The sequence below is a fragment of the Artemia sp. Qi Xiang Cuo genome, chromosome 6, assembly GCF_049724085.1.
Source record: "Artemia sp. Qi Xiang Cuo chromosome 6, ASM4972408v1, whole genome shotgun sequence".
Classification (NCBI taxonomy): domain Eukaryota; kingdom Metazoa; phylum Arthropoda; class Branchiopoda; order Anostraca; family Artemiidae; genus Artemia; species Artemia sp. Qi Xiang Cuo.
Genome location: NC_142799.1, coordinates 21,054,494 through 21,066,243, shown reverse-complemented (window position 1 = coordinate 21,066,243; position 11,750 = coordinate 21,054,494). Strand labels below are relative to the sequence as shown.

Below are 11,750 nucleotides of genomic sequence, written 5' to 3'. Positions count from 1 at the left end.
TATTTAACAAGTAGCATTTTTTCCATACCATCCATAAAACTCAATTCCTCCTAGAATTATTTAAACTAAATAGTTACCCCTGCCCTAGAAAGTTCGGTAAAACACGATAGCCTTATTTATAGTGAAGCATTCTATTTAAATTGACAAAACGCTCCAAAATATCACTTCTTTATTATACAGTACCCTATCATCCCCTCTCCACCACCTCGCAAATCCCCCCCCCCCCTAGTTAAACTGAATCGCTCCATGTAAGTGAACCCCTGTAGAACTGAACCCCTTTACAACTGAACTCCCATGCAACTGAATCCTCGTGCTACTGAATCCCGCCTGCAAGAAGAAGAAGAAGCAGATGGGTTGGCGCGCGCACCCACTCCCGGGATGCGCCCCTGCCCGTAAGTGGCAAGGGGCTGGGTTGAGGAGCGTAATTTCCTATGGGACAGAGGGGACAACTGCCTCTCTCAGACCAAATTTTCACCTCAGACCTCATTTTGCCCCCCCCCCCAACTGAAATTTAGTTTCTTCCAAAATGTTTTCAAAACTAAGAAAAGAAACTAGAGTATTTCACGTAAAAAAAAATCTATCAAACGTTACTGTCATTGATCAAACTGTCAATGAATCAAATAATACCAAAGATGAAAAGCATATTGACACTGTCCAATAATTGTTAATTATTACATTTATCTTTTCAGCTTGGTGAGCTTCTGTTCCAATTCATTAGATCAAGTAGGTTTGATGATTTGTTCAACCATGTCCTATTCAACTAATTAACAGAAAAAAAAAATGTTTTCATGCGGTTATGAACATTTTTTGTGAAACTCAAAGTCAATTTAGTCAGAAATTATTAAAACTCTTTGGTATAACAGCCTTTTTTCTCTTTAAACTATCATATTTCAATAAAATGTAGACATAAATAGAAATGTAAGGAGCGGAAAACCTAATTAACATGGCTCAGTCAATCCCCGTAAGCAGCATAGATCCTAAATTGTTTTTTATTCTTCTTCTAAAGACGAAAAGCATCATTATCCTACTATGATCTAAAATATCACTGAAATACATTTTCCAGCATAACAAGATAACGAGCTATAAGTAAGGAAAAAACCGAAACTCAAAAAAATGAAGCTTTTGTAACAATTAATACATAAAAATAAAATCAACATTTTAATCTAGCCCCAAATTACCGATAGAGTCTTTTTAATATAATAATGAGAATATTTTTACTCACCAGAAATTGCATAGAATTATCCATTTTTTCTATGTAAATGTTTTTTACAAAAAATACTTGTAGTGCTATCTCGAATAAAACTATTCAAACTGATGGAGAATCAAATTTGAAATCTGAATATATACAAAAATAATTGGCAACTAAAAAGAGTCATCGGTTTTGGTTTACCACTAAAAAAAGACACTGAACTTTGAAATTGCGTAAATCCTCTTGACAAAGAGTGTAAAGACCAGTAGACTGAACTTTTGAAATTGTGTCATTCCCCGGCAAAGAGTGTAATGACCAGTGCGTCGCAGAATAACATGATATTTCCTATATGTCTGTTAGAATAACATGGTATTTGCTATATGTCCCAGCAAATAACATGGTATTTGCTATATGTCTACGCAATATGGTACTTCTTAGTTCTACTCATGTTTGTATATCACTACGGACAAAGAAAAAGTAAATAAACTGGAAACAAAATTAATAATATGATGAAATATAACAATTGCTCAAAACACTTTTTTAATCTTGCCGAACAAGCTGTCCTTGAGTTGCTGTACTTTCTAAAGTGTATGTAGCCTAATATACTCAACTTGACTGTGCTTTATTAAGTAAAGTCTAGGGACTTTCGAACAGGAAAAAAGTTATCTATGGTTCTCACTAAAATCAGAATATTGGTACTTGAGTTTCTTCTCCAAAGAGTATGGATAACTTATAAGAGTGAAAACTGGCATTAGTCTCCGCAAAAAAACATCAGTGCCATCTAGCGTTTGGCCACACTTGGCACGTTTTCAAATTTTGTAATCGTTTTTCTGTCAGGAACCGAGATCAGACACTTTTTACCACCCTAATTTGACCAACTAAACAAATTAAATTAATTATTTTCATTATGTAAATGCCAAGTCTGGCCTAACAATAGATGGCGTTGTGGTTTTTTAGTCGACCCTAGTGCCAGTTCCTACCTTTGTAAGTTACCCATACTCTTTGCTCTGCTCTTAGTAACCTAAAACTGTGGTAAAATTTTGCTAATTTTTGGACCCAAAGACGTCTACGGTTGAGTTATTCCCTCGCTAGTCCTGGTACCCTAGAAAAATAAGCAAAAGAAATAGAAGGCATGATAATTTAACTTATATTTTTGGGCCTTGTGGGTAAGTGAAGGTATTATATTTACGAAGGTTTTTTTTTTCTTTGCAATCTATTTAGTCCCAGTTCTCTGCCACCCATACTGGACGAGGTGCAATTCCGTCTACGTCACATAGCTATCTTTAAATTTCTTGGGCACCAAAATTAGCAAACTGCTAGCCAAGTTTCGAATTGGGAAAAACTTATAGAGTTTGGTGTCAGCTCTCTTCCTAAAGCGTACAATGCGTTTCTCCTGATTTATAATTATGATATTTCAGGTCTCTTGGGTCAGAGCTAGGGATCTTGCAGTTTTGGCCTCGTCCACCGAAAGCCACACTTCAGATATGAGAGTGGCTTCATTACATGATGCTGACACTGATGAGTGGACATTACGGATAAACCCGGCTGCCATCAAAGATTCTGGCATATACTTGTGTCAAATTAACATAGAACCCAAATTGCAGTGGCCTGTAAACCTTAGGGTTGAAGGTATGGAATGTGAGTGCTGTTTTGTCCCTCTGCCCTTGTGCTTAGATAGGCTATTCCCAAGTTTTCAGAACATATTGCCATGTTTCCCTTTTGTCAAAAAATGGGATGTATTCTAACCCTAATTTATGGAAGTATTTTTATAATCACCATGTGCCATAAAATTTTTTCAATTGTGAAAACTTGTGCAACTTTGTTATAGCTTTTTAGTGGTGAATTCAAAATTTAATTACAAATGAGATAATGCTCAAAATAGCTTTATATGACTTTTAGATTGACGTTGGATCAGTAGTGTCAAATGGGGGAGATGGAGGGGCAGGGTAAATGCTCCCTTTTTCTTGCCCCCCCCTCTATCTTTTGTAAAAACATTTTTAGACAGTATTTTATTGAATCAAAACAATAGCGACAAATCCATCCCATTGATTTATAAAAATATATCCTCTCCAAAATTTTCATGTATTGAGCCTACTACGATTGAATTTCAATTCGATAGATACCCTTCTATGAAGGATCTACCCTACTTTGAAGGATCTACCCTACTATGAAGGATATAACCGGGGAGGCTTTGGGACTAATTGAAGGCCTAGCTCAACATAAAAGTAATGAAAGAGGTTTTTTCCCAAAAGATTAGATTTGCCATAGAAGTTACACCCAATACAAGTTCCATACATTTTCTCTGAAAACTTTTTCTAATAAGAAGCTTGAAGAGTTTTTTTCTTTTGTGTCTACCAAAATTTGTTTCAGTTTATCTGGTTCTGCCTCTGCACTTAAGATGTGCATCTACGTTCTCATGCACAGTTCATTTTAAACGGGTGTCAAGAAGATCATTGGGGAAACTATTATTTATATTATTCATTTTAAATCCACACTTCAAGGAACATGAGTGGAGGAGAGTTCATGTTAATTTTAAAGTTATTATGATATGATATATTTATTTAACGTGATATATTAAATATATGTTAATACTATATATATATATATATATATATATATATATATATATATATATATATATATATATATATATATATATATATATATATATATTTATTTATTTATGATATATTGATTTTTGATTCTACATGGAAAAATCAATATGATTCAACCAAACGGTTGACACGTGTTAAATCAGGTAAAAAATACATACATATTACATCTTTAAATTTACAATAATAACAAAGAAAGAAAGAAAATGTAAAATATATAAAATAGAATTTTGGTTTTATGTAATATTATAACATTAAATAATATTGTAATATCAAATTCGGTTTGAAGTGAAGGCTTAAAACCAGAGGAGGCCGCGTTTCATTTAGTGTCCGTTATTTTTATGGCCTTAAATTTGCTCCAATGCACAAAGAACTATCGTGCATTGTTTTTTTTATAACCAAACTCTATTGAACTTTGACTTGAGAGCTAGAGCCTTTTAATTCAATCTAGCTGGTTTCTAACCCATTTCTCTTAACAGACTGATATTTGCAAACGTTTGATCAATAATCACAGAAATATGATCTTATTCCATATAAGCAGATTGCGCTAGACGTTTCGTTTCCATTAACTTTTCGTATTTCCTCCCAACTGTCAATAGCACCGTGACCTTTCACTATCCAGACTTATACTTCATCGAGGAATCTAATATCAACGTAATTTAAAAAGAAATACCTCTCTTGAGCCTCTAATAAATCCTTATTAGTTCCTTTTTTCAACCATAAAAAGTAAACTTCTGAATACTTTAGTCAATTCTAGTGTTGCAGAAGCATTTGGAATTGATATATCGAGAGTAAAACGAAAGCCTTAGCATTTTTTTTCCCTCCGCTGATTAGAAAAAGTTCTTACGGCTGTATTTGGCTCCAATAAAAGTCAGAAAATAATTCCCCGTATTCGTTTATTACCAGAAAGAGGAAGGAGAAAAGTATAAGAGAAGACAACTTTTTATCAAAACAAAATTTATTTGTTCAGGACGCAAATTACAAAAACGTTTTTGTTACTACTTTTTTCCCTTTTTTAAACAACTGTAGAGAATGGACAGATACTTTTCATTACACCAAGTTTTAATCAACATATACACTTTTTAGTCAAATCTATATGCTTGTTATTTAGCATTATTTGCAAACCTATGAAAACGATTAACATCTGTCTGCATCGTATAAAAAAAAAGTTAAACGTAATGGGGTTTTTCCCGCTGTCTAGGGCTATAGTGAGAGAAAGGTTGAGGTAGCTAGGACACGTTCTGATGAAGGATGGCAGATTGCCAAAGATCAGCCTTCCATTTGGGGCCGAATTAAAGATTGGTCGACACTAAATGCAGGAAAGAGGTTGTAGGGAAGGATTTAAAGGAAATTGGAACTTCTCGAGATTGGTCCAAGAAGAAAGTATTGGATAGATTAGGGTGGAGGAAGAACGTGCGCTACTGTGCTGGGCTCAGATGGCTTCGTGCCACAATGAGTTGTCAGTAGTAGTACTATCAGCATCAGGATAAATAAGAAAATCTAAATTGAACATAATTAGAGATCGATAGTTTTATTTAAGCTCTATTGATTATTTTATACTTTTCGTTTTTTTACAAAAAGAAGAGCTAGTCGACACTTAGACTATTTAATCCTTAAATATTACTCCGAATTGAAACACAAAACTGTCACACTTCTGGTACTAATCATACCAAATCTTCTTCTTTTACATAAATTAAATAAAAAAAAACAAGTTTTATTAACTCAACGCCTCGCTCTTTACGCTAAAGTTTTTTATTGTTTTAAAAAAATAAAGTTTTGAGACAGTCAAACTTTAGCGTAAAGAGCGAGGCGTTAAGGAAGGGACAGCCCCCCTCATATACGGAATAATTTTTGTTCGTTTCAAGTTTTAATGTCGTTCTTTACTTTCAGTTAAAAAAACTTGTTTTTTTAATTCAATTTCTGATCGTTTTGAATTAATGCAGCTTTGATTTTGGCTCACCGTACATGAATAATTAAAACAAATTTACATATTAATTTTTCTTTTTTCGGCTTGATGGCATTCTCGAAATGTTGTTCTGACTTAACTTACGAATTAACTTACGTAACGAATTTCAATATTTGTATATTTTCATTACGTATATTGCCCAACATTAAGCTTTTTGGCTATCAATCCGAGGTCAAAGAAAAAGTAGATCATCTCTGAATGAGGTGGCTTGGTGCCACCCCTCCTCAACGTCTCGCCCTTTACGCTAAAGTTTGACTCTGTCTCACAACTTTATTTTTTAAAACAATAAAAAACTTTAGCGTAAAGAGCGAGGTGTTGAGAAGGGGACAGCCCCTTTCATATATGGAATAATTTATGTTCGTTTTAAGTTTTAATGTCGCTGCTTACTTTCAGTTAAAAAAAATGTATTTAATTTGAAAAAAAGGAGCATAACTGCTTACTTTAACCCAGAGACGAAATCTAACCATAAACAACTAACTAAAACAAAACACAAATAATTATAATTATAATAAGCTTGAAAAGCTTATTATGATTTTTTTTTAACTGCTATTAAAAATGTAGTTGGAAACCAAAGATCCAAATTTTAGGTGATTTTAGTATCCAAAAAACAGCCATTAAGAGCCAATCACATAAATACCAATAATACGGCAGTAAAAACAACTTTTAAGTTAATGGATTGAGAAATTGAAAACTTAGGAATCGAGAGACAAAAAATAAAGACTAGAGCTTGCAGCTTCCAATCTTGCAGCTTGCAGCTGCAGCTGCAGATTAGGTGTTGCCGCCTAATCTAGCGTTTATTTTGTTTCGGAAAAACAGACAAAAGTGGTCACACACTCTTTTTTTGAAACATCTATTATCACTCTGTCAATCTTTCATTTTAGTCACGTTTTGCTGTCCAAACTAAATTATGACTATTTGCTAGACATGTGGAGATAAAAATGGAAATTCCAACAAAGGCTTCATTTGGCTGGGTTCACGAAAACTGACAAATTGAAACTGATTTATTCAAGTTGAAAGAGATCTGTAGCATTCCATCATGAAAATGGAACAGAAGCTCGGAATTAAATGAAGCAGAAAGTAACATTTTAGAATGGCTAATTTTTTCCCATAAAATAAGCCTTCTTCTTTTTAACTGGAGCTTTTACATTTCAATTTCAAAATAATTAAAGAATATAACAAAATTCGTCCTTAAGGCTTAGAATTCGGAATAATGATTAAATGTGAAACTGTTGTATAATCGCTAGTTAGGAAAACATAATTAGTCTAATGATATGACATTATAAATTTCAACATATCCTGCATAATATATATTATTCAAGTTGTCAGAAACCAGTGTATAGTGTGATAATTGAAAAGATCTCATGTTATATTTTTGTTTATAAGACTTAGATAAAATGCCTATCTCTTTAAAACGAATAGGTTTTGAATATTAATTTAGCATGTTAACTCAATATCATATAATGAAAATTAATGTTAAGAAGACTAAGTCACGAAAGCTAGGATAAGTGAAGATGAAAAGTTGACGTTGGGTAATAAAAAGATTGATCAGTTAAACGACTTCCTTAACCTTCGTAGTACTATTGGTAAAGATGGTGTTCGTAGCGGAATCGTTTAAAGTAGATAGCCAAGACTCAGGGAGTTTTTTCATAATTACAAAAATGTGAAAGAACGAAAATACTAGTCCGTGAAGCAATAATTGGGCATTTGAAGCTCCAATAGCGACAGTGGACAGATATGGCTCTGAAGCATGGGCGCTCCAAAAAGTGGAGGAAGATTTGCTAGATGTTTTTCAGAGAAATTGCTTAAGGATTGTTTTGGGTACCCGGCTGACTGACCGTATTTCAAAGAAAGGGCTGTACGAAAAATGTGGTTCAATACCACTCTCTAGGGCTATAATAAAAGAAAGATTGAGATGGCTAGGGCACGTTGTGAGGATGAAGGATGACAAATTTCCGAAGATTGTTCTTTTCGACCCACCGTTTAGGGCTAAACGGAAAGCAGGTCGTCCTCGTCTGGGGGGGAGGTAGGATGTCATAAAGAAAGATTTAAAAGAAATGGGAACTTCATGGAAGGGTGTAAAAAGGGAGGCTTTGAATAGATTGGGATAGAGGAGGTGCCTGCGTAGCTGTGTTGGCCTCAGAAGGCTTGGCGCTGCGGAGAGTTGTTAGTAGTAGTAGTATATTTCTATAATGTAGTGTATCCTCCTTTCTCACTCACAGACATATATGTAGTTCAGAATTAGGATTTTGAGATCAAAAGTGTTTGTGTTATATCATAGGAGTCTACGAAGGATTTTATTATACAAACCAGTGGCCTTTAACAAGAGTAAAAGCTGCAATAGCAAAATTTTAGTTTTTCTAGTTTCTATAATTTAAATTGCGTTGTATACCATGTTTTCAGTTACCAGGGCTGACTATATAAAAAAAAGTTATCCCCACGAAAAATCATCGGGCGACTAAATAATAATCTATTACTGAAAACAACATATATACCCTCCCTTTCTTTCCCAGCTGGCTTGCCACCACCTCCTAGAGAGAAAAGTTTACTGAGCAATACTAGCAATATTAAGGAGAAAAGTTTACAACTCAAGACTTAAAATGAACCCTCTCGGCCAATAACCAGAAACTATTAGTGACCCAGAAGTAATTATATTTTTTTTTCCTTTATAAACTTCTTTTGGTTTAATTGTAACACTTTAGTTTATCTGCTGATGACAGTCACTGCATATGTGATAAAAATATCAGAATTTTTTTTTACCTGTTTTATTGTAAAATAAAAGGACTTATCCCTATTTGAAATGTTATTTGTTTTGCAATAGTAATGAAATAAACTGAAATTCACTTAAAAGGGCATTAGGAAAAAACGGAACACAAAATAAAAAAGGCATTCGAGCACAACAATGTGTCTGGCTGGTTAGGCGGTTGCATTAGACGGTGAGAAGGATCCTTTTCATAAAAATAAATCATCATATAATATTATTTTTTAAATGTCAAAAATAAAGCTTTTGACAAATTTAATCTTTTTCTGTGATTAGATAGAAATGAAAATTAGACTGAAGTCATTCGCTCAAGGGTCTCAGAAGCGAGTATTATCAGAAGGTAGAAGTCAAGTTCCTGGCTCACTTTTCTGAGTAACTCTCTTTCTCTCTCTCTACCCTATTTATTTATTACTTTTTCAGTTTATGAAATGTATTGATATCCGACCCTGTTAGATATTTAATTTGGTTTGTGTATATCTATTAAGAAAATAAAAGCTGGGTAGATAAATCTTCGAAGAGATGTTGTTTTGATTTATTCAATATTTAAAGTTGCGTTAATTTAAAGTATAAAGACCTAATCTTGAGCAAATGCGAGGCTTTTAGGTATTAATACTTCACGGTAGAGCAAGTTCTCTCAGAAACAAACAAACAAGCCAAAAATTAAATTCGGTATTTTCAAAGGTTTGTTCCGCTATTCAATAAATCAGTGGACAAATTTTATTACGATTTTGAATATAGGCCTTAGCTATATGCCCCCAAAACGAAACCTGAACCGAAGGGCTTTCCACCTACCACCACCTGGTGTAAGAATGCAAACACCACCATTTGCATCACACCACACCAAGAATCTATATTCCTTGCCACTCTGCCATGCCGTGTCAGTCTGCTATGTGCCACCTGGTATACATCGTTTTTAGAAGTGAATGGCCACTCAAATCGAATAGGTTAAATATTTAGGTATTTCCTCTACAATTGAATCAACAGAAGTTTTTTAGCTGCGAAGGTCTAAGCGTGACAAGACATACAGGCTAAAATACAGATGGGGTTGAAAACTTACGTTATTTTAATATGATCTTTATGATAATTATGAGACAAAGATTACAAAACGACTGTTCCAAAGCAAAAATTTACTTAACAAAATGATTTATTTTTTTGGAATCAATTTTTTTTAAATACTTGTGAACTCGCAAAATAATAAAAAAAAATCAAACTGTTTTCACGTTAAATATTTCCAATTATTAAAGGCGTGGATTAAAACAGTTTTGCAACAAAACAAATCATTTTCGTAATCCTAAAAACCTATCGCTGTGCAAATTTCCATTTGCACACCCCTCATTTGCACAATGGTCATCCTAAAAGTGACCATATCGAGCCAGTAGTCCTAAAATATCTGGAGGGGGTTCATTTGAACAGAAATTAAAAGTTTTAGCACCATTGTTAAGATACAAAAAGAGATAATGCCAAAGCAAAGCTGTACTTTCTATGATTTTGTGCCGTAAAACAAAAGTTTTTGCCAAAAACCTACCAAAATGTAATCAAATCAAAATTGTAAGCTGGTCAATGGATTTAGAAAGCAGTATATTCAGACACCCAGTTTCAGGTTCAGATACCAAGTGTTACAATGCTGTGTCGTGGCACATTTGTTCTTAAAGATGCACCAGTTTACCCAAAATTAACAGTTAACCACCCAAAATAAACCGTTAATACCAACAACTCTTCATTTAAATAAGTTTATTCAAGTGAAGCCTTGTAGAAATATCTCCAATAGTAATTAGTTACGCATGAGCTACTGGGAAGGAGGGTCAGAAAATATTTCTGTTTGTGCAGTGGAGGATCTAGGGGGGTGGGCACGGGGGGCACGTCGTCTAAAGTAGTGTAAATTACTTGCTCCTAACGCAAGTTTATCGGATCAACCTATTTTGCCCCCCCCCTAAAAAGGTCCTGGATCCGCCCCTGTGTTTATGCCGGTCACCACAAAACTTTCAATGAGGATTTGGATAAAATTAGGAGTACAGAAGGAAAGTGGGGAAAGGGGAACTTTAACGTGTCTCCGCTGATTCTGGGGAATATTTTTGGACTAAGTTTGTAATCTGGTATAAGGTTAGGTTATGATATGAGCTAGTCTTCAAATCTTCTAACTTTCAATGGCAATTCGGATAATATTAGAAGGACAGAAAGAGAAAGGGGAGGGGTGACTTTCACATAATCTTCCCTGATTCTGGGGAATATTCTTGGACTAGCTTATAATATGGTATAAGCTAATGGCTGCTATGGCATTAGCTAGTTGGGTAAGCAGTCAGTGCTTGTTGCAAGCACTGAATGCTTACCATTTTGGATGAAAATTAAATTTTAAAAACAAGTTTATTTAACTGAAAATAAGGAGCGACGTTAAAACTTGAAACGAGCAGTAATTATTCCATATATGAAAGGGGCTGTCCCCTCCTCAACGCCCCGCTCTTTACGCTGAAGTTTGGCGTTTTCTCACAACTCTACTTCTTAAAACAATAACGTAAAGAGCGGGACATTGAAGAAGGGACAGCCCCTTTCATATACGGAATAATTTCTGTTCGTTTTAAAACTTGTTTTTATTTAATTTCTGAACGTTTTTGAATTAATGCAGGTTTGATTTTGGCTCACCGTACATGAATAATTAGAACGAAATTTGTATATTATTTATACTTTTTTCAAAACTAATAATAACCTTATAATAACCTAAGTTTGATTTTTGTTCTATTTATTCAGGAATGACTCCTGAATTACAAAGGCTGTATAATTAGAGTATTAACCACTTTTAAAAGTTAAAAAAACTTTAGCGGAAGAGTGAGCTATTTAGGAGAGGCAACCCCCTTTATATACGTTATATTTTCTATTCGTTTTAAGTTTTAATGTTGCTCCTTACTTTCAGTTGAATTTTTTTTTATATTATTTAATACTTCCCAATAACATGTAAACAATGGGCAAAGTTCATAACTTGTAACCCTTCCCCCTGGAACTGTGGGGGATTAAGTCATCCTTAAAGACATATTTATTAGATTTTCGTCTATGCTGAGCAAAATGGCTATCTCAAAATTTTGATTGGGTGACTTCGGGAAAAAATGAGCATGGGAGGGTGCCTAGTTGCCCTCCAATTTTTATGGTCACTTTAAAGGGCACTAGAACTTTTTGTCACTTAAAAGGGCAATTAAAATTCCGTTCGAATGAGCCCTCTCACGATATTCTAAGACC

General features: G+C 34.1%; 1 protein-coding gene across 2 annotated transcripts in view; it reads left to right on the top strand.

The window, feature by feature from the left end:
- LOC148950969 (zwei Ig domain protein zig-8-like) overlaps window positions 1-11,750 on the top strand; it is a 523,998-nt gene that overhangs the window by 236,436 nt on the left and 275,812 nt on the right. The window contains exon 3 of one of the 2 annotated variants that reach the window (XM_089090532.1): window positions 2,608-2,818. In XM_089090532.1, coding sequence (XP_088946658.1) covers window positions 2,608-2,818 — 211 coding nt within the window. Of the gene's footprint in view, window positions 1-2,607; window positions 2,828-11,750 lie in introns of both variants that reach the window. The other variant, XM_089090531.1, reaches the window with a different exon arrangement.